Consider the following 22169-nt stretch of genomic DNA (forward strand, 5'->3'; position numbering starts at 1 on the left):
GAAGGTAGTGGCTCATGATTTCCCGTTTGTATGCAGTAGAGGGCGTCAGGCAATAAGCACATAGAGGCTGTGATACTTCTCTTTTAATAAGACAATCAAAAACACACCTATCATGGAAAAAATAGTAGTACATTAGTGGTTTACAGGTATCCATGACACAGTTATAGATTAATAAAACAGAGTAAGTTCAGAGGTGGTGACATAGTAAACATATACAAACATCTACAAGTAAATGATAAAATCTTGCTGAGACACTGTCAGGGACTTGAATTTCACTTCATGGTTATGTTTGATTCATGGGTTATCTTTTTAACCAGTATTTTTTTAAGTTTATCTGCGGTCTGTCTGGTCCCTTTTACTGTACATGAAAACAGTTATGTAAGACATTATCCAATAGAATTTTAATTTCTGTTGGTTTTTGGGTTATAGTCAGGAGCTTTGGTAGGTCTTTCACAATAATTTTCCTCAGTACAGTGCGTTCTTTTTTTCCACCTTTTTCCTCAAAGTTATACACCCACCTGTTCTACATAGGTAACAATATACTTCTTCAATCAAATTGGTACAGATAGCTATGTTTATAAATGGTCTAATAAATATTTTATCATATTGCAGATAGTTAGTTAAGATTTCAGCTCTTATATTTGAAAAGAAATATATGTTGTGCATGTGCAAAATACCAACCCCAATCATCTTAAAGAACGATGCGACAACTTGAAACTTGCTTTATTTGTATAAGCAACAGTAGTAAAAAAACAATCTGAAAATTTCTGTTTCTAAAGAGTTTCAAAGTAGTGGCTTATATTATTATTTTGTGTTTTAGAATCATCTCCACGCAGCCTACAGAACTATTGGTTCTTTGTGCCAGTTTTGTAAGATTAGCTGTTTAACAGAAAAAGCTTAGGCTTTTTATGTGTTTTGTTATTCATTTGGATGAACAATAATAACTTGTCACTTTTTGATTACCACAGGGGGGGTGTCGGCTTGATGTCAAGATGAACCTGTCAGCTGACTGAGGACGTGTCAGCAGAGAGGTAAGACAAACAGGCCCAACAGAGGGAAACAAAACATAATAAAAATACAAAATACACAACTTGTATTTGAGCAGAGAAGATCCCTTGACATCTTTTCTCTGTCACACACACTTAAAAGAAAGAACAGAAATTGTCCTAAAGTTACCAACGAGGCAGCGATCTCTGGGCAAATATTAAACATGCCAGAATAAATTTGTGGTTGCATTAACTTGGGGCTGCATGGCTGCACAATAAACAGCTGGTATTGTAAAGCATGGTCTGAATTTCAAGAGAGAGACTTAATAATTATGGAGTTTCATACAAATGGAAGAGCAGAGAATTAAAGCTGAGAGAAGAGGAAAAGTATTAGAGGATAAAGGTGAGATGCAAAATGTTGTGGATCCACCCCTGCATACACCCACAGTTATTTGCACATTTTTTTGCAGTTAGTTGAAGCTTTTTTATGAGTGCTGTGTGGGTAAACTTTCACTTAAGTGGTTCAAAATCTTCAATTCTTTGATACTTTTAGATACCTTGTCTTATAAAATCATACAATCTAGTTACTTGCAATAAATTGAATACAAGCCGTAAATTGAATACCTATTTTCTCAGCTAAAAGTTGACTGCGGCTTTATTGCTGCGTAAAAGTGCTGAGACTTGAATGCTAGAGCTGGGCAATTCATTGAATAATAATCAAAACTGCCATTTAGAGCCTCTAACTGACATAAACTTGCTGCGTCAATTATTTCAACTTTTTTTCCCCTGGTAATTCTCTCTCTACTAGTGCTCAACCCCCTTAAAAAACAAACTACTGGCTGTGTAGCTGATGCAGTTGTTTCAATAAATAATCATAAACTTTTTATCTGTGCATGTTCCTTTCAATTATTTGTTTTAGAATTTTACAAATATTTACAGAACAAACAGAGTTGGAGGTTGGGGGTGGAATAATCGTTCACTAATCTTAATCGAGGTAAAAAGTTCAATTATTTGTGATTTTGATTTTTGCTATAATCGCCCAGCCCTAAAACATGCCATTGCCATAAGTGCGTGCAGCTGCACAAGACCTAACATGACTGAGAATTCACCTCATTCATTGTGTATTGCAAGCAGTCACTTCTCTAATAAAAATGTTAAGTGTCAGGATTGGAACATTGCCTGTGAATCAAAATGCATTTTATGTGTCATGACACCCCTTCTCTGTCTTAGCTCCTACGCTCTTTATCACCAGTATGGACTGGATGATGGGGCAGGTAACAGGGGCACCAAACTGTGTGGTGTCATTTGGTGATGTCCACATCACTGATCTGGATACTGTGATCTTTGCTGAGGTGGTAGGTGATGGGGTGCTCTTAACTTGGTGAGGGAGGAGTAGATGCTGCCATTAAATCTGTGTCAGTCAGTAATGAGAATGTGGAAGTTCTGGAGCAGTTCACCTATCTTGGTAGCGTAATCCATTCATTTGCTTACTGCTTGGCTGAGATCACCTACAGATTTGGCGTCATACACGGGGCAGTGGATTCACAAGGCGGTGTGGTGCTCACGGCATTTGAGCATGTGGACAAAAGTCAGTCTTTCAATCCTTGGTCCTTCCTGTCTTGTGAAGTTTGGATGCTGACTGATGAGCTGGACTTTCTTGTGATGACTTCTCTTCAAGTTCACCTGGCTGATCCAGGACTGATCCAGCTCATGGTAAACTGGGTAGCTAGGACCTGGTGGGCTGGACCAGACCTTGGGGCAGCGGGGTGCGTTGTAGAGGGGTCAGCTCTGAAGATACCTGGAGAGATAGGGAATGGGCCTGGTACAGGCCAGGACAATGGCCGTCAGGAGGCCAGAGAAGTAGAGGGCCAAGGCCTGATGTTGCAAAGTGGCGAACCGGCATATGCCCCTATTCCTGATCAGACCTATAAACCCTACTCTCACTTGGTCTGTGATGGAAAAAAACAACACTGCACATGGTGGTATTAATATGAGATGTGAAATTTCAGTCTGTCTTCAGAAAATAAGCTAACACTGTATGAAATCAAAAGTCTCACACATTAAAGTTATCATAGAGGACTTGGGTAATGAAATATTTTATGGGGTTTTAAAAATACCAAAATGTGTTTGTGTTTTAGAGATAATCTGCCAGTTTCTCTAAATGTTGTGTCATATCAGCTATTCTTCCTTTGCTTCCTTCTTTGGCTACATCTCAATACTAGTCTTTATTGGCTTCTTACTCCCTTATCCTCCAGACTTTTTTTTACACTGGGGAAAACAAATTATAATGCATCTGTGTCTTTACCCTCTTGACTCCATGCATATCTGCTCCATGCATACCTGCTGTCGTGGGGATTTTCATTTCATTCCAGTTGAGTTCAGCACAGAAGAAGACCACTTCATCAGATATAGATAAACACATTTCTATTTTTTGTTTGTTAAAGATCTAAAACTCAACCATGCTTTCTTGGTTGTGCTTTTAGATGCACATGTATTGGATTAAAAGGGTTGTAAGCCCCCCAGCTGTGGCTTTGCTGTCATCATGATTTTGGTCAGTGTGCTCATAAACACCCCGGTGAAAAAAACTGCCTGAGTGGGAAAACTAAGATACTATAATGTTGCACACAAATGTCTGTGTAGTAGTCTGCTCAGTAAGAAATATGATAACTCCCCATAACAGTGCCCATCATATGAGTAAGTGTTACTTTTGAAACTAATTTAGGCCAATATTTGAATTGACTGATTCGACTGATTGAAGAGTGCAGTGCTTAATGTTATTACTAAAAGAATTGGCTAGGCATGAGTTTACAGCAGCTGCAGCAGGCACTTATGTACTAAACTAAACATGAATTAAATTTACATAAATAAGAGTGGCATACAGTGTACAATAACAGTACCCATACAGAAATGCAGAAAACAATTCAGTTCAATTCAATTCAACAACTTTATTAATCCCTCAAGGGGAAATTGGTTCAGGGCAATCCCATCCAAGTCACTCCCAGAGCACTAGACATAGACTGCCACAACAATAGCCTGTGCTAAACAAATGAATACTGTGTAGCATCACTTAATGTTCAAACCATTACTCGGTATTAAATACAATCAGAAAGGGACTGTTCTTGAAGGTCAAGGTCATTGGGTCTCATATTTATCCCCTACTTAAAAGATTTCTACAAACTACACTACCGCTGAAACCAGTGGAGTGATGGGTTTGATCAAGGTATCTGAGCATGCAGTCGAAGGTCAGAGTCTTTTGGTTCTTGGTTTTTTCCAGTCTTGGCACATTTTTTTGGGTATCATTGGCAAGACCATGTGTCTATTGTTGATGTGCTCAGGACTGTGGGAATGGAAAGGGCCAGCTGCTTGATACAGGAGTGGCAGCTGTGCTTCCACAGGTACCTGGCATGTTTTTCTAGGCCTGATCCAGTGTACCTGGGTGCCTGGGACCCAGTGGGTTAGGTCTTAGGAGAGCCGTGTTCATTGTGGACAGGTCACCTCCCATGCTTCCATACTTGACCTTTCATAATGCCAGGATTTTGGACTGAGATATATTAGTATTTATCAAATGATATAAATATAAAGAGTTATTTTCTATATTTAAAAGATTTTTTTAAAACAAAAAAGTATTGAAGTATCCAAAATTTCGAGAACCTTACTTAGATGTAATTTATTTAAAAAGAGAGGGTTTTTAGTCACTGGACGTGTTGCACACCAACTGAGGAATTTTAAGCACAGACCAGTCCAAAGGTGCTTCTGATAATCTAAATTCAATCGTTTGAAGAAAATTAGATCAGCAGTGAGTTTGAACTCAGTATGCACAAAAGTTAATGGTCTGTGTCTTCAAAGAAACACTTTCTCCCAGATAATTTAACCTAAGCATGAAATTAAAGTCACATAGATGTAGTCAGTGTTTTCAGAGCAGAAAAAAAATGGTTGTAAATCGCTCCATAGATGCTGTTTTTCTTTAGTATGGCATTAATTAGCCTTTACAGTTTCCTTCAGTGGACAATATACAATATCATTGATATCTTATGTCATGGAAATTACATAGATTTCATTTTTTAACCAGAGAATCTGACATGGAAGAATTCAGACCACCACTAATTCTGTTTTTATTTCTGTAGTAGATAAGGCTGCACAAGAGTTTGTTTCAGTATTGAATACCAGACACAGTTTTCTCTTGCTGCACATGAAGCCATACAGCGCAGTATCACACTTAAAAGGGAAAGGGGCATTAGTTCTTGCAAATTGCTGTTAGTTTTTTAAATTTTGATGAAAATTGTATAGTTGGTTTTGGATACATGGATCAGACTGGTGTTTGACAGAATTGATTGAGATCCAAAGTTTAATTGATTTTAATTGATGTCTTTGTTTTACAGCAGTTGCATACATATCTGCAAAATACAACAAGGAGCAGAAGACAAACATCAGAGTATCTACCGTTTAAAATGAATGAAATCACTAGATACACCTGTGTTTGCACTGTAGACTGTATATAAATAAATAAAACAAGTCTCTATCTCCTCCTGTTTAACAAAATTGAATCCAGGCTATCCTTTCAGGAGGGATATCTTATGCTGGTGACATCATTTAAAGTCAGAAAGACATACTGCTCTATTGGACCAAAACCCCCTATCTCCAAAATCACAACCTTTCAAGGAAATTCGTAAAACCATGGACAGATGCCAAGGGTGACCACTACCTGATTAATGGGAAAAAAAACAAAAAATTGAGATAGGAGGATTCAGCCTGATGCTGACAATATTTAATTACTGATAAAATGGCAAATATTCCTGATGTTGGTCCAGTCCACTTTCCAGTTTAGAGATAACTGACTCTACCTACTAAGCTATAGTCGCTCCAGATGGCACAATTCCACATTTCCTTAAGGTCCGAAGACTTTATCTTAAAAGCTAGTGAGGAGATGACAAAGCAAACATTGAGTTCAGTCAGTTGAAAAAGAGAGTTTTGAACCTGAACCCGTTTTTTACACCTGAAAACAGATGGAAGAATTTGAATAACATCCCTGGGTGCTAAAGCTGCATTATCCAGAGATAATACACTAACTTGTCTTAATTCAGTAACTTTTTAACCTCCTTCAAGCATATCAATATTTGTGCAATATTTCAATATTTTTTGTTAAATTTACAGTGTTTTTGCAAATAAAAATTGCACAGAACTGATTGATGAAAACCCCATTAAGTATGATGGTAAATCTGATCTTTTTCACTTTTAGCCTCTTGATCAAATAAACATTGACATAAATGAGCATGAAAAGAACTTATTAAGACATGGTTGAGAAAAAGATATTTGACAAGGATTTTGATTTAGAGTTTGCGCTGTGCTTCATCTGATAACATGGAGGAGGCTGGGATTATGACTGATACTACAACCAGTCAGCAGGGGGAGCTTTATACCTTTAAGCATCACTTCTCTCTGCTGCTGCCGCCCAGTCTTTATACATTCTACAGTTTGCATTTTATCCAGGGTATGCTAATTAAAAACATAACTGAATTAGCTTTTGCAACCTCAGTGACACTGTGTCCAAACTGCATGCAAGCATCAGACATTGTGCCACATGACACAACATAGCATGCTTGCAGTCTACACTTCATCCACTAAAATGAAATTCTCTGCCCTGTAAATTTTGAGTTCCCTTTGAGAATAATATGACATCTAGAACTTTTATTTTGAATGCAGACAAATGTAAATTGGTGCTTTTAAATTACAGTCTTTGTAAGCTTTGAGCTAAATAGTTTAACCTCTATGTTGACACAAGTTAGAGTAAAAGATTTCAAACATTGTTTGGATGATGTTAATGTTTACAACTACTCCAACTTTGTAAAACAAAATAAAAAGCTCTGTTTAGTGAGGAAAGTGAGAGAAAAATCGAGGAAATCCCCATGTCTGACACTCTTGGTGCCTTGTCACCTCCCTCTTTCCTTATTCCTCACCCATATGAATGCAAGCGACAGAGAAATAGGAATGGGGCAAGGGGGGGAAAAATGCTATGCTGTGTCACGCTGCTTAATGCTTCATCATGTGCATGATGCATGGGATACTACAGTAAGAATTAATTGATTAATTCTTAATTGATTTAAATTAATTAGTGCAATCAAGCTGATTTGTTCACTCTTACTATGTGTAATTAGGACAGGGTGTTAGTGAATCTATTATCTATATCCAACACGACAAAAATCTTTATCTCTGTTAGTATTAAAAACAGACCTTACAATAGAATTATTGTTACTCTTGTTTCCATAGACAATTGCAAGAAAATAAACTATGAAATTGCCTCAAGTTATAGGATTCCCTTATTTTAGATGTATCAGATGTTTCTTTACAGAGAGAGGTCAGTTTAGAATGTATTTAATCAAGCCTATTTTATTATAATACATGTAAACATGTTATGCAAAAGAGAAAAACTGTGGGTGACTCTAATTGAATAAATGTTTAAACTTTGGCAAAATTTGCTTCCTTAGCACAATGTGAAATTCATCTGTAGTTTTATTTCTTGTCCATCTCCAAATTTGGTTCTCTTAAGCCTCACTTATGGCATATTTATCCTTCTGTCTTAAAGAGTAGAATGCCTACAGTCATGATGAAGCCTTGAAATCACAGCCCTACAACGTACAGGCCTCAAAACTAAAGTGTTTCTCTACCAAAATGTTGTTTTTAGTATCAAACACTCGGCTCCCGTAGGCTTGAACCGGCTGCTAGAAGTTGGTTGTTTGATAGGTTACTGAAAAGAGCAGCTGTCTGTTTGATTTTATGTCTCTGTTTGAACGGGTTCCAGCCGTGACAAGGACAAAACGTCCATGAAAACATTCAGGCCTACAGGGGCTGAATACTTAATCATTTTGGTTTAGTACCATTTTTATGTCATCTTCACCATAAGGATGTCAGTATGCTAACGTCAGATTCTCATGCCCTAAACAGAGCTTGATTTTGACTGGTTGCATGGAGATCTGTGACAGAATAGACCATGAACCATCTCCTTTACACTCCTTTTCAATAATCTGTTTTTGATAATATATTTTGTTTGTAGTGGCCAGATGTTAACATGATTTATCCTCGAATTAAAGAGGATGTGCCTGCTGCGTGGAAAAGATGATGAGCGGCTTTAAAATGTCACACATTTGCCTAATGAACGTCAAAGCCAGCAGGGGTTCTCCAATCTCATTTTCTGCTGCTACAGAAGTCAGTAACTGTACATAAAAAATAAAACTGGAAATACGCTGACTCAGAAGTATATATCAGTACTTTACAAGTTTACATTTCGGAGGTGAATCCTCTCAGACATATGTCTGTGTTTTCTGTCCCATCTTGTTTCCTTCATCAAAGGTCCACTAGAGCAAATCAGCCTGTGGTTTAACTGAGAGCTGGCTCACTGTCACCTCTTTGTAGGTGGATCCTGTCAGGATGCACGCAGTCCTTTGGGGTGTGGTAATATGACACGGCGCTGCATTCTCAGCGCAGTGCAAACATGCCCCGTAGCTCTCCTGCTGTCCATTTGAGAAGCGTGTTGAGACGCTCATGTCCTTGTTACGCTGCGAGGTGGATCCAAAGCGTTCCTTGGGATCTGACTGCGGGCTTCCCCTGTAAATCCTCTGTCGTAACATGGTTGTGTCTTTGTAGAGACACTCGCGAAAGTTTGGCTTACACAACAGGTAGACCACGGGGTTGTAGATGGTTGAAGATTTGGCAAATACAGCAGCGAGGGCGAATGCTTCAGGAGGAACACCTGAGGCATCTCCAAAAGCCGCCCACATGGCCACAGCTGCATACGGGCTCCAGGCACCCAGGAAGCCAATACATACTGCAACTGACAGCTATGGAGAAGAAAGCAACATGTATTTAAGTTTTTAGTGACACTTATCATCACTAAAGCTATATCTTAAAAAAGGCTTGTTTATGTGTATTTTGAAGAGAGCAGAACTCTGATGCTGTACATTGAGGCTTAAATAATAACTATAAGAAGAGCCATCTGTGTATTTTTCCATTCTAAAATCTGTAATAGCTTGGTGTTAAAAATCCCACATCAGTCAGACTCTATTGCATAGATAAAGCGAGTTATCAGCAAAACATTTTTAAAACCTCTGAATAATTTCCTGACTCATATCCTACTCAAATCCTGTCAGCCACAGAACCTGAAGTCAGTGATGCTGAAGCGACACACTCAAAATTCTCTGACCTTGACAATGAGAGCATGTGCGTTGCTGGTCTTGGTCTGTGGTGACACATGCTGCTGGACAGCCTGACGGGACCCCCGCACTGTCAGCAGGATGAACGTGTAAGAGAGGAAGATGACGGTGCAGGGCAGTGCATAGCAGAAGACGAAAAGGCAGACGATGTAAGACAAAGCTGAAAGCTTGTGGTTCGGCGCATGCCAGTCGATGCAGCAGGCCGTGCCGTAGGGTTCAGGGCTGTATTGCCCCCACTGCGTTAAGGGCCCCACAGCAAACACTGATGCATAACACCACACTCCAACCACCAGGAGGCGAGCATGTGTTGAGGAGAACTTGTTACCTGTGGAGACAGGAGATTGAAATAAAGGCTTTTGTTATAATCGCTGTCCCACATGCTGTTAAGCTTTGTGATAAAATCAGTGATAATGGAACATGAAACTCATCAGTTTAGTTTGCTCTCACCATAGTTAGGGAAGCAGACTTTAAGGCAGCAAACCAAGGAGAGAGCAGTGAGGTTGGTCAGGCTGCAAAGACCAAAGAGGACGCCACACATAGCATAGACCTGACAGGTGAATTCTCCAAACAGCCATCTGAGCACACAGAAAAAGAGCAAGAAGGTGCAACTAAGAATCAATTTAATTATCACCACTGTTTTCAATAGCAGATTTGTCATGAGGGGAAACTAAACCAATATTTCTATTGTCTAATGTTAATGCACCTATGTGAAAAGGTGAAAGTTGGAATCATAATTGTAGTCCTTGAGATTTGTGCAGTGAAATTACTTTCTTTTACAACCCCAGATCCAAAAAACTTAGGGTGATGTTTGAAATGCAAATACAAACAGAATGCACTTATTTGCAAAACTCATAAAACACGTTCGGATATGCGGATCCTGAGTTCCCTTTTGTTTTACCGACATAATAGAAACCACATGGACATTTAGGAAGATAAACCACACGAGTGCTTCTGCATGTTATTCTTTCTTTAACTTGTATTTTTTCTACCAGTACATAAAAGTAACATTAGAAATCATGATGAAAGGTCACCGGTGGCCAGACATTTTAACTCTGCTGGACATGGAGTGTGCATGTTAAGATTTATGGGGATTGAGTCGGTGGGGCCACTACCGAGAGGGGGTGACAGGGATAAAAAACTCCTCCAGAGGGAAGCCTTCTGGATTCACCATCTGCAAACTGAGTATCCCAGAGGTTTAAAAGAGGAGTTGGTTCTTCCATGTTTTTTATGTTTTGTTTTTGGACAACGTACTAAGTGAGGTGTTCTGTTTTGACTGACATGTATTTATGGAACTATCAGTGGGTTGTAAAACACTGGAAGAGCCACTTGTATAATGATTTTGTGGTTTTTATTTATTTATTTATTTTTGTTTGTTTGACTTCATCTCCTGGGTTGACGGGGACTTATATGTTTAGGGATTGTATAATAATGTGATTTATTTGCCTTGTTGGTATTATTTTTGTTATCATTAATTAATTAATTAATTTATTTTTCTCGGCTAATGTGCACACATCCTCATGAAGTTGAATTTCATTGTTTGCTTCTTATTGTATTGTAGGGGTTTCCTATTAGACTGTTCTGGTGTTGATTGTTTATAAGTGACACACCCACAGGTGTTGTAGAAACGCTGATGAAAGCCTCGGGCTGAAACGCGTCCGTTTTGTTTGCTTCTCTCATTTTCTTTTCAATAAAAAGTGTAAAACTTTATGACGAGTGCCGATTGTTAGGCTACATAAGCTAAACAGGCAACTATTACTGTTCTTAACAAACAGTTGAGCTAGTTAGTAAATTAAACTGTTGCTGAAGCCAGTCAGGAGAAGAACAAAAGCATCTTTCCACCAAGAAAAGTGTTCAGTTCCATTCTATCTTCTTTTGAATAATGAAATGTTTTCCAGTTCTGGTTAATCTGCTGCTTTAGCTAGATCAATGCTAATCTCGTCAGCATCTGCAGCATTTACATGCTTGCAGTACAGCTTAACCCCACCCATAGATACCACCATGTTCTTCTTGAATGATACTGGTTGGTCTGGCTGTTCTGTGGTCAGTAGCAAGTGTTTCAGTTGGGTGCTTTGCAGGATGGATCTGTCTGATGGCAGTCATGGAATCTGGCCAATCCACCTGCTTTTTAAGTTTAATCATACACTGGAAATATGAAATGGAAATAGGAGATACCTGTGTGAGAAAGCTGATGGAATTGCCAGAGGGAATAAGGAAAGTGTCATTCCAAGGTCACTGATGGAAAGATTGATGATGAAGAACTCAGCTGGCTTCAAGGTTGACCGCTTGTGATATGCAACAAGTAGAAGAATGCAGTTTCCCACGAGGGACAGTATACCTGCAACGAAAAAAAGAGAAACTGAGCTGTGCCTGAGAGTCTGTGTGCATCTACAGTATTTTTTCCTGTGTGCAGGACCAACAAAAAAGAGATCTTTGTACGTGTAGACTCACAAAAGATGCTGTAGAGTGAACCCATGAAGATGTCATGCTCCTTGGAGATGGTGGAGTCAAACACAGCAGATGTGTCTGAAGCATTTCCCATCTGAAATATAAACATTAGTAAACACATGAGTTTATCTTACAGAGAGCAGTGAACAACATGCACTCAACCTCAACACGCCATTGATGTGGCTGAAAACACTCAAAAGGAATCAAATGCATTATTTAAAGTGTTCAATAACCACAACAGAAACTATTTCCCTCCCTGCCTGCTCTCTGTATTTTAAACCACATGAAGAAGTTTTGTCACTAATGCTTCTTAAATGCCATCTATTGTGTGTAGTATAAGCTGTGTTCTTTTTCCGTCTCTGTTGCACAATAGCTCCAGCCTACAGCAACAGATGTAAAAATAGATGAAAAGCTTTTTTATAATAATAAAAAATCCTGTGCAAAAGATGAAAGCAATTCGTATTAAATAGAATATGCGATGCGGGACTGACAGATGGAAAGAATTAGGAGAACCGAGCCTTTCGGGATTTACAACAGCACAAAGGGGATGAGAGATTGAGATTGAGCGAACAAGACGAAATAACTGATTAAGGTGACATGGACAAATATGCTGGAAAAAAAGATTAAAAATTTTAATACTGTCCCAAGCCAATACATGTTTACACATGATGGAATCAGGCTCACACGCGAATGCAACGTGTGCTGTGGGAACAGATAGATACTCAGCAGAGGTAATAGTGAGATCAGAGAGCTGACAGATGATCAGAATTTCAGGGGGGTAATAAATTAACCTATTAGGTTGGTAGAAGTGTCTTCTCAGCGTTGGTTAAAGCATGTCAGACACACTCATGCTCTTTGTTAGGAGACAGGCTCATAATCCAGGCAATCAGGGTCTTCATGCCCACACATCTGCAAACAAGATGATGATTGCTATTCAGCACATCACTTTGCTCAACAGAAGATTGAACAGTGAAATGGAAATTGCCGGAGGAAAGCAACATTCACGAGCAAATGTGGAGCAATACTTTGAGTGCTATCAGAGATGATGTAGAGGCAGCATTGACTCTCAAGGACTGAGGCAATCACACAGAAGAAAGACTCAGGCTTCATTACGATGCCAGTCAACACACCAGTCGATGACGAAATGTCCAGTCGGTCTGAGTGGAGGAGACTCGGCACAGAAAGGAGTTAGGACCAGTTCAAGTGCCACTCAAAATTAAAAGTCCACTGTTACGTCTGCACAGCAAAGCTCTTAAAGAGCAATAAATGCTTTTACTACGACATCCATTGGGGGCCTAATAGGGGTGACATGAATCCCTTTTATTAGTGTATCAAATTTGTTTCAAACATATTGGGAGCAACAAACATTTTTTTTAACGGAATGTTTATACAATATCATATTCTCTGCTTTAATTGTGTATTTATGAGGTTATTTCTACTCTTTTATTTCATATTTTGAGAATAAATGAAACAGTGAGTGATTTGAGAAGATCGAGGCAGTAGCTACGGGCAGGGATCACTGCAAGTCAAGTTGCAAGCTGTTAAACAATGCCAGCCAGTGTGGAGATTAGCATAGAAGCATTCTATAGTGGTATTATTTGACCTGGACAACATGTCTCCATTAAAAGAAGAGCAAAGAGCTTCACTAAAAGCTTGATGGAAATGGTGTTTTGCTTCTGGTTTCTACCAGCTTCAGCAAGTTAAATTTACCAAGTTGGTCAATTTAACTCTTGCTGAATTTAATAAGCTTTAATTAGCGATTTAATTGACTCAACTGGTAGTGATCAATGATAACGGTTACCTGTCGAGCTTGCACTAGGTAAATTACTAACTGGGACTGCCCAAAACTACTACATCATATGTTGTTGCTCTGATTACATCAGGATGAATGTGATAGAAAGTTCTTCCATTCATGATGTGAAATATATCCCATGCACTGTATATATATTAAACAGTCTATCTGGTGTGTCAGGCTACTCAAATGTAGACTTATAACTTTCATTTTTGCTCAAGATTTTGACTAAATCTTTGATGATTTGAGCGGTCTTTGCACTTTATTTAAGTTTTCCACCCATTTAAGTATCCTGCTTCTATTTATTGTGTTGCTGTCTCATTTTATTAATTTCTTTGTCATTTTTTATCTTGTCTTTAATTGCATCAAGTTTTTTTTTCATTTAAGTTGTCTAATACTTCTATATACAGCACATTGAATCTTTGTCATGTGAAATGTGCTAAATACATATAATTAACTTTTCTTTTTTTTTTTTTTTTTTTAAGAAAATTATTCTACTTTATGGATCTGTGCTACAGGGCCTAAAAACGTATCCATCCCCTTAGATGTTTACCCTTTAAATCAGTCATGGTCAATATAATTTGTCCTCTTTTTTACTTTTTTTTTTTTTTTTTTTTAAACAAAAAACTCTAGTGTCAAAGTGAAAACAGATTTCTACAAAGTAATGTCCATTTAACAAAAATATGTAGTGTGAAATAAGTGACCACATGAATATTCAGCCCCCCAGGCCACTATTTAGCAGAAGCACCTTTGGCTGTAATCACAGCACTGAGTCTATGTAGATAGATCTCGATCAGGCTTGCACATCTGGAAACTGAAGTTTTACTCAATTCTTCTTTGCAAAACTGCTCAAGCTCTGTCAGGTTACACGAGGACCGGATGTGAACAGCCCTTTTCAAGTCCAGCCACAAATCCGCTATTAGATTGAGGTCTAAGCTTTGACTCAACCACTCCAGAACATTCACCCTGTGGTCTCTAAACCATTTCTGTCCAGCTTTCCCTGAACACTTCGGGCCATTATCTTGGCGGAAATAAATCTTCTCCCAAGCCGTACTTCTCTTGCAGACTGAATAAGATTGTCCTCCAGGATTTTCCAATATTTTACTGCATTTATTTTACCCTCTACCTTTACAAGCCTTCTGGGGCCCACTGCCGAGAAGCCTTCCTTTAGTATGATGCTGCCACCACCGTGCTTCACAGTGGGGATGGTGTGTGTGTGGTGATGTGCAGTGCTTGGCTTGTCTCTTGTCTGATAGCCAAAAAGCCCCAATTTTGTCTCATCAGACCAAGGAACTTTCTTCCATTTGGCCATGGAGTCTCCCACATGCATTTTGGTGTGCTCTAGTCGAGATTTAATGCGAGTTTTCTTTAACATTTGCTTTCTCTTTCACACTCTCCCTTAAAGCTTTGACTGGAGAAGAAACCGGACAACAGTTGTTGCATGCAAAGTTTCTCCCATCTCAGCTGCTGAACTTGTAACTCCTTCAGAGTCATCATAGGTATAGAAACACACTTCATAACTACCATAATTCTCTACATTTTCCAATTAGATTCATGATACCATTTAGAGCTTCATTGTTAGCTAAGACTATGGGGTGTTTTGAAATGACGTCACGTAAAAACTGCATGACGGTGTAGGACTCCTATGGTATCAACATTTTCTTTCAAATTTCCTTATGAACAAATAAAAAAGACAAAAACCTGTCTATAATAAAGGCTTATTCTTATTCCCTCATGTCCACATCAGAAATGATTGACTGGACACAAGATTAAGGCGAGCATCTCCTCTGTAAGGATTCTATGCAATCATAAACAATCAGCTGAAAGACACTGTCTCATAAGGCAATTTGTGGCTGCATGTTTTCAGGCGATAAGCGTCCTGTAGGAGGAGGCTTGAGGAAAAAATGCTGCACGTTCAGATCAGTGCAGATCTTTTATCTCATGCACGCTCTCGGACACTAACTGTCATGCCCGGAGGATCCAAAGCTCGCATGAATCAAAACAACTTTTCTACAGATCTTAGTTTGCCGATGCGTCCCCCTCTCCAGCGTGCTGTATTTCAGCTCCAGTGACTCCACCAAGCCTGAGTGAGCAGAATTTCCCTTGATTTTCCAAACAATCCCCCGTACTGTATAACTTCCACAGTGGCGCTGCTTTGTTTAATAAGTGCTGAGATGAATCGGTACTGTTTAATTTAACAAATGAATGCCTTGGTAGCAGAGTTTATGTGACATTACTAGCAAACACATCCCCAGAGCTGAACTCATGCTCTGTATCTGCACATGTTTATGTAATCAGGAAACAAACCAAGACGACCCGACGGGCCATGTGAGTGTGAAAACGCAAGGGAGGAGGCAGACGGAAAGAGCAGAGAGAGCTTAACTGGCTGAACTGTGCCTTTGGTCCGCTGTGACAGATTGAGTATTTTGAGAGTGGCTGGGCCGTGACACTACAGTTCTCATGTCTCTGAGCCAGGCTGAATAACTCTGGTGTTGAGCTGTGATTAATTAGTCGCCTTTGAGATGTGGACATCGCCCTCTGGATGATGATGTAGAGAGTAAAACATTTATCGCCAGCTGGCCTGGATGGGCATCCTGTTTTTTGTTTTTTCTTTCTGGATGCACGTTAGCACCTCCTCATCTCCTTCGCTGACCCATTCACTGCAGTTTGTTGTCTCAGTGGAGCCTTTTGAATGCGTAATCTACTGAAAAAGAGAATTGTGTTCATCTGTCTGTTTAAAGTTCGCCAGCCCAGGAGTAACAACTTTGTATAAAGTTTCGCTCTATGTCATCCTTCCTTTTTTTTTTAGAGTAATGTTATCACTGAAAGTGTCAATCATCACATTTAAGTGTCTGTGGTCAAAGGAGATAAACAGCCATTTAAAAGGCTGACAGGCGTGTCAGGGAGTCTTAAGTGTAACAGTAAAGAGAGCACATGCATGAGCTCATGAGATGTGACAATGTCAGAGATTAGTCGCCTGTGGCAGCACTCTGTTCAATGTTTAAACGTAACACTTGAACATAATGAAACACATAATGAACATAATGAAACCCGGAGAATTTTGGATGCCAGCCTGACTGTGTGAACCTACATATTTGTAGCTAATGGAAGGCAAATGAGTCCTGATGGTTTTCATCACTATAATTTAGTCATACCTTTTAACACCATCATGTAGATAAAATAATGATAGCAGAAGAGATTATTTTTATCTTGGCTCATCTAGAGCTTCAAGTTTGTGGCATGAATCATAAATCTGTGTGTTTCTGAATATTGAGTGTCACATTGTATCATGTATGCTTGGGTGGAGTGGCATGCACTGTCCCCTGTGTATTAACATAGGTTTCAGATGTGCATTTCAAGTAAGGGCAGGATGTTTGTTATTGATTGTTTATGCACCTGTATGTATAGGTGAAATGTTGAAGTGTATTGCATACGTTTATTTTGTAGGGTTTCTTCCTGTTTTTGTTGTGTATTTATTCATAGTTTAGAGGGCAGAGAGCCTCTCGACTAATGCATTTCAATTCATTTGAATTTGCATGATCCTGCTAAGGTGAACATGAAAATACAGTGCTGTGATAAAGTATCTCCCCTGTGATGTCCATGACATCATGTGATGTTTGGTTTTGTCAGCCTGAGTGTCTCCAGCCTGTGTCTGTGAGTGCAGCTCCTTGATTAGAGTCATGTCACACACCTGGGCCCAATGTGTTGAGGTTATAAGCTCCTGCAGTCACACATTCACTCTCTCTCTGACCTGGCCTCCACAGGTATGCCACACTTTGGTTTAGTTATGTTAGATTAGGCTGAGCTTTAGTTATGTTTGCACTTTACAACATTTACTCACATTATGTTCACTCATGCACATTCCACACTACTGACTTTACTGACTTACATATTTCATGCTGTAAATATTTAATTTGATCTCATTTGAAGTAACGTTAAGTAATTTGGTGTAATTTTGTCTAATTTGGCTTTTCAGACTATTTAGTTTGGTTTAATTCAGTTTAATGGCAAACTGCCTGATTTGATTATTTAATTCAGTCTATTTTGGTTCAGTTAGAGGAACTGTTTGATTTAACTGTTTAATTTGGTTTGGTTTGTACAGTAAAGATCTGTTTAAAACTTTGCCATGGTATTATTGTCTTCCTTCTTTGTTGTGACTAACTGAGCCAGGTCATGACACCCCCCTTCCTGATACCTTTTTTTTTCCTGTGTATTTGTCATTGACATCTATCAGTCTGGTGAGGGTAACAATGCTATTCCTAAGGCTTTGGAACTCCACTGAACCACAGTGACAGCCATTATCTACAAATGGAGAAAACTTGGAACAGTGGTGAACCTTCCTAGGACTGGGGGCCGACCAAAATTACTCCAAGAGTGCATCAATGACTCCAGGATGCCACAGAAGAACTCAGGAGAACATCCAAATACCTGCAGGCCTAAATTGACTCTGAGTCTGGTCAGGGTTCATGATTCAGCAGTAGGAAAGAGACAGGGCAAAAATGGTATATGGGAGAGTTCAGAGGCCAAAACCACCACTGACCAAAAAGGACACAAAGGATCGTCTCACATTTGCCAAGAAACTTCTTGATGATCCTGAGACATATGGGAAAAAGCAACTGCCCCCCTTAAACCTAATAATTGGTTGTGCCACCCTTGGTGTGGTTACTGCAAGCAAGTGTTGGCGATAAAGAGGCAATGAGTCTTTCAAATCTCTGGAGGGATTTTGGCCCACTCCTTGCAGAATTGTCTTAATTCAGCCACATTGTAGGTATTTTTGAGCATGAACAACCTATATATATCTATATATATATATATAGATATATATATTTATTTATTTATTTATTTTTAAATAAGCAATTCAGAGGTGGACTTTCCAGCATGTTTCAGATCGTTGTCCTGCAGCATAACTATGAAGTGGTTGAGCTTGAGGTCACAAACTTATGGCTGGACATTTTTGTTTACGACTTTCTGGTAGAGAGCAGAATTCATGGTTCCATCAATTACAGCAAGTCCTCCACTGCAAAGCAGCCCAGACAATCACACTATCACCGCCATGTTTGACTGGTTGTATTATGTTCTCTTTATGAAATGCTGTGTTTGATTTCCACCAGATTTAAAGTGATGCACACCTTCCAAATAGTTCAACTGTTGTCTCGTCAGTCTACAGAATATTTTCCCCGAAAGTCTTTGGGATCACCACATTGTTTTTTGGCAAATGTGAGAGGAGTCTTCATTTTTGCCCAGTCTCTTCCTTACTGTTGAATCATGAACACTGACCTTAACGCAGTCAAGTGAGGCCTGCAGGTCTTTAGATGTTCTCTTAGGTTCTTCTGTGACCTCCTGGACGAGTCATTGATGCACTGTTGGAGTAATTCGGTAGGCTGGCATCTCCTGGGAATGTTCACCACAGTTCCAAGTTTTTTCCATTTGTTGATAATGGCTCTCACCATGTTTTCCTAGAGTCCCTAAGCCTTAAAAATGTTCTTGAAACCCTTTCCAGAGTGTCATTGACTTTGTTTCTCATCTGTTCTTGATTTTTTTTTTTTTAGATCATGACATGATGTGTTGCTATTTGACATAGAGCATGGTAGGTTTGGATGGCTTCTTCCCTTCATAAATGATCCAATTCAATCCAATCCTAATCATTTAAAAAACTGCATTTTGTATTTACCCTGGTTATTTATGTCTAGTATTACATTTGTTTGATCTGAAATATTGGTGTGACAAGCATGCAAAATAAGAAGAAGGTATAAATACTTTATCACAGCACTGTAAACTTGAATCTGACGTGCAGCAAAGAAACGGAGTTCAGCTGCTTATACTGTTGCATGTTGAGGATTGTGATAGTGTAAGCACCTGTTTATCAAACTTAAGCTTATTTGACTTGCTTCTCTATTTGTATGTGAAAGGAACTTTTAAGCCAACTTTTGTGTCATTTTTGTTTTGTAGACCTCCTTTTAAAGCATTGGTTCCCAGTGAGTGGTCCAGGTTCCCAAAGAGCTCATAAGGGGCCGGCTTTGTCTGCTGTGTGGTTTTAAAAATCTAGAATATGGATAAAACAACAACTGGATAGTTTATTCAAAGGTCTTGTGGTACTACTGTGTGTAGGACTATTATGTTAGCATGTTACTAATAAAACAGTTAAAAAAATGATGTTAATTTTGACATCAGTGCCATTTTTCTTGTCATGCGTGTTTAGAGAAGGCTCAGAGTTTTAGGAGATCCTCGGAAGAGAGGCCTTGAATTCCCCCAATTCTCAAAAATCGATGTTCTCAAACAAACATACTTTCTTCCATCCAGCATACTTTTTTTTTTTCCAACAGCTAGTGTGAGTGCAGCCTCTGTGCACCCTCTCCACCTTCCTTGGTGCATCAATATAAGGTGTGCTGTGCCTGCCACATTAACATTAGTAGCAGTAGCTCTCAATGTCTGTAATGTATGACTTTGTCCCATGTACTGCCTTGTACTGTTTATGGAGAAGACACTGCGTGTCACATTTTCATTTCATACCAATAAAAGTAGGTTTGCATCTAAACAAGAAGTCAATTTCCCTTATTTTAGGAAAGTAGAAAATCAAAAGCAACACACATATAGTTTAAATGCATAGTGCAATAGTGCAATAGTGGAGAGCGAAAAAAATGTGAGATTCATCGCAATTACATAAATTCTGAGATTAATCGTGGTAAGAAATTTAATCCTTTGACAGCCCTAATTTTTATATTTATAATCTGCTGATGAAATATTGAAAAGTTGAAAGATTTATTATTTTGAAGAAATTTAATTTACATTTTATGATAGTTGTCAGCTTTGTGGTGCACTTACAAATAATCACCTTCTTATGGCAATAAATCAGGTATTGCGAATTAGAAATGGGCCTGAAGCAAAAATCAATTTGTGTGAAATTTTGACCCCCATACTCAAAATCAAATTGAATTGTAAGATATTGAAAGATTTACATCCTTAATACCTTGCAATACAATTAAAAGTCAGAATGGACAATTTAAATCAATTTGACAACACAAAACATTGCAGTAGTACCCTTATCACCAGCAGAGGGCGCTGACTGCATTTGGCTTCTCTTGTTTGATATCAGCCGCTAAAGCACCAGCACATGTCTGTGCCCCTCCTCGTGAAAAAAAGGGGCATTATTTTAAAACTTACAATGCAGCCTCAAAATCAGAAGCATGTATTCTTTTATTGAGTTCAATCTCATGTCTCAATAAATACTGAAAAAATGGCAAAGAACACCATAACTCACATTGATTTCTATCTAAGTAATGTCTAACTAAAACTGTAGACACCATTTTATAGAGTAGACCTTTTCATTGATTAGATACTATTTATATATCAAAAAGATTATTAGCTAGTACCTTCTGAGACTCAAAGAATTTTCCTTGGCTGAATGTAATATTCTCCATGTTTTAAACCATGCGCTCTAACATGTATGACACAGAGTGTGCTGTGAGGCACATCCCCTCAGGGCAGTGTGAGACCTTTGTGAGACTGAAGGTTCACTCTAGCTGTGTTTCACTGCCTCCTCATGTGAGAGTGACTGACAGTGACAAGTGGCTGCCATCACAGAGAAATATTTACACCGTGTTAAGCAGCATGACAAAGAGTGGCCCGGGGCGTCTCTTGCAGACATTACGGGCCATGCTGTGACTTTACTTATGTAATGAATGTGGAGAACATGATGTGTTTGTGATGGCCAGCACCACAGCGTAGAAATCTGAACATAAACCAGCTGTTACCTGATGACTGCACCTACACATGCTTTTGTAGAACAATATTATTCACTTTGAAAGGTTTTGTAATCACACTGTTTTTCTTTTCCCAGTAGAATAATAGGAAGAAAATGAGGAGGAACTTGGTTATGGGGCTCCTAATAGATGTGCTGCCTTGAAAGCTGGCCAAAATGTTTTCTACTGTGATACTTTTAATACCACCTGCTTAAAACAAAAATGTTTTCTGTCATTTTAATGAACAATAGTATCTAAAAGTACTAGACCATAAAGAAAAACTACTTCTGTCTTTTAATTAGACAGGTGGGTAGAAGTGGAAGGAGTCTATCAAAAATGCAGGCAAACTCCTACACACTTTCTAAAAACATTAGCTACTGTTTTTTTGTCATTGTTTTGTGCAGTTAAAACAGAGTGTCTGTAATCTCTGTATGGGTGCACAATAATATTGAAGTTTCTCTCTTTTTTCATCTTTATCCCTTGAACTTAAAGTCTCTGAGGATTGAAGTGTTTGATCTGATTTGCAGCTGGTTTATTTTTTTGCCCTTAACAAGAATGTGTTTTTTGTGCAGTTGCACCAACAGACCAGCTGCGGACTGTTTAAACTATTTTGGGCTGCTCGGCCATGACCGTTGAAAAGTTGGTCCTCTCCTTTATTATCAATTTACCTGCTGATCCCAAATGCATGAACACGACCTGTTTCATGCCATTTCATGCCGTGCACAAAATGGGAGACCAGTTCTGTAGTGTGCAGTGTGGACAGAGGTGAACTGAGATGCATGTGGCGATACATACAAGCTAAGTGCTCTTCAGCATGAGAGAAAAAACTCTGGATAAAAAGGTTTCCACCTGTGCTGCCCATGTGGATGTGAGGGCTCCTGCAGACTCTTTGTCGCGTGAGCAGGCAGGGGAGTATGTTATGTTACTGGGCTATATAGGGATGCACAGTATTATCAGCATGATATCAGTAACTGTGCAAAGCAGAAGATGGGTTCGCCCGTTT

At 38.9% G+C, this 22169-nt stretch overlaps 2 protein-coding genes across 2 annotated transcripts in view; one reads left to right on the forward strand and one right to left on the reverse strand.

The window, feature by feature from the left end:
* samd10a (sterile alpha motif domain containing 10a) overlaps window positions 1-22169 on the forward strand; it is a 94471-nt gene that overhangs the window by 910 nt on the left and 71392 nt on the right. The window contains exon 2 of the mRNA XM_041800386.1: window positions 969-1031. The gene's annotated coding sequence lies outside the window, so the exon portion shown is untranslated. The remainder of the gene's footprint in view (window positions 1-968; window positions 1032-22169) is intronic.
* opn7d (opsin 7, group member d) lies at window positions 8336-11729 on the reverse strand. The gene is made up of 5 exons (XM_041800385.1): window positions 11639-11729; window positions 11363-11525; window positions 9638-9765; window positions 9181-9515; window positions 8336-8818 (listed from the first exon to the last, which is right to left on the reverse strand). Exons 1-5 carry the CDS (start codon window positions 11727-11729, stop codon window positions 8336-8338), a joined length of 1200 nt encoding a protein of 399 aa, XP_041656319.1.

The sequence above is a fragment of the Cheilinus undulatus genome, linkage group 11, assembly GCF_018320785.1.
Source record: "Cheilinus undulatus linkage group 11, ASM1832078v1, whole genome shotgun sequence".
Taxonomy (NCBI): Eukaryota; Metazoa; Chordata; class Actinopteri; order Labriformes; family Labridae; genus Cheilinus; species Cheilinus undulatus.

What these genes read in the sequence shown, in the direction of transcription:
- opn7d (XM_041800385.1), bottom strand. Translation starts at nt 11,729, where the DNA reads ATGGGAAATGCTTCAGACACATCTGCTGTGTTTGACTCCACCATCTCC. An exon ending in CCATCAGCTTTCTCACACAG is followed by an intron (nt 9,766 to 11,362) that starts GTATCTCCTATT and finishes CTGTGTGCTCAG; the next exon opens with ATGGCTGTTTGGAGAATTCA. An exon ending in AGTCTGCTTCCCTAACTATG is followed by an intron (nt 9,516 to 9,637) that starts GTGAGAGCAAAC and finishes CTGTCTCCACAG; the next exon opens with GTAACAAGTTCTCCTCAACA.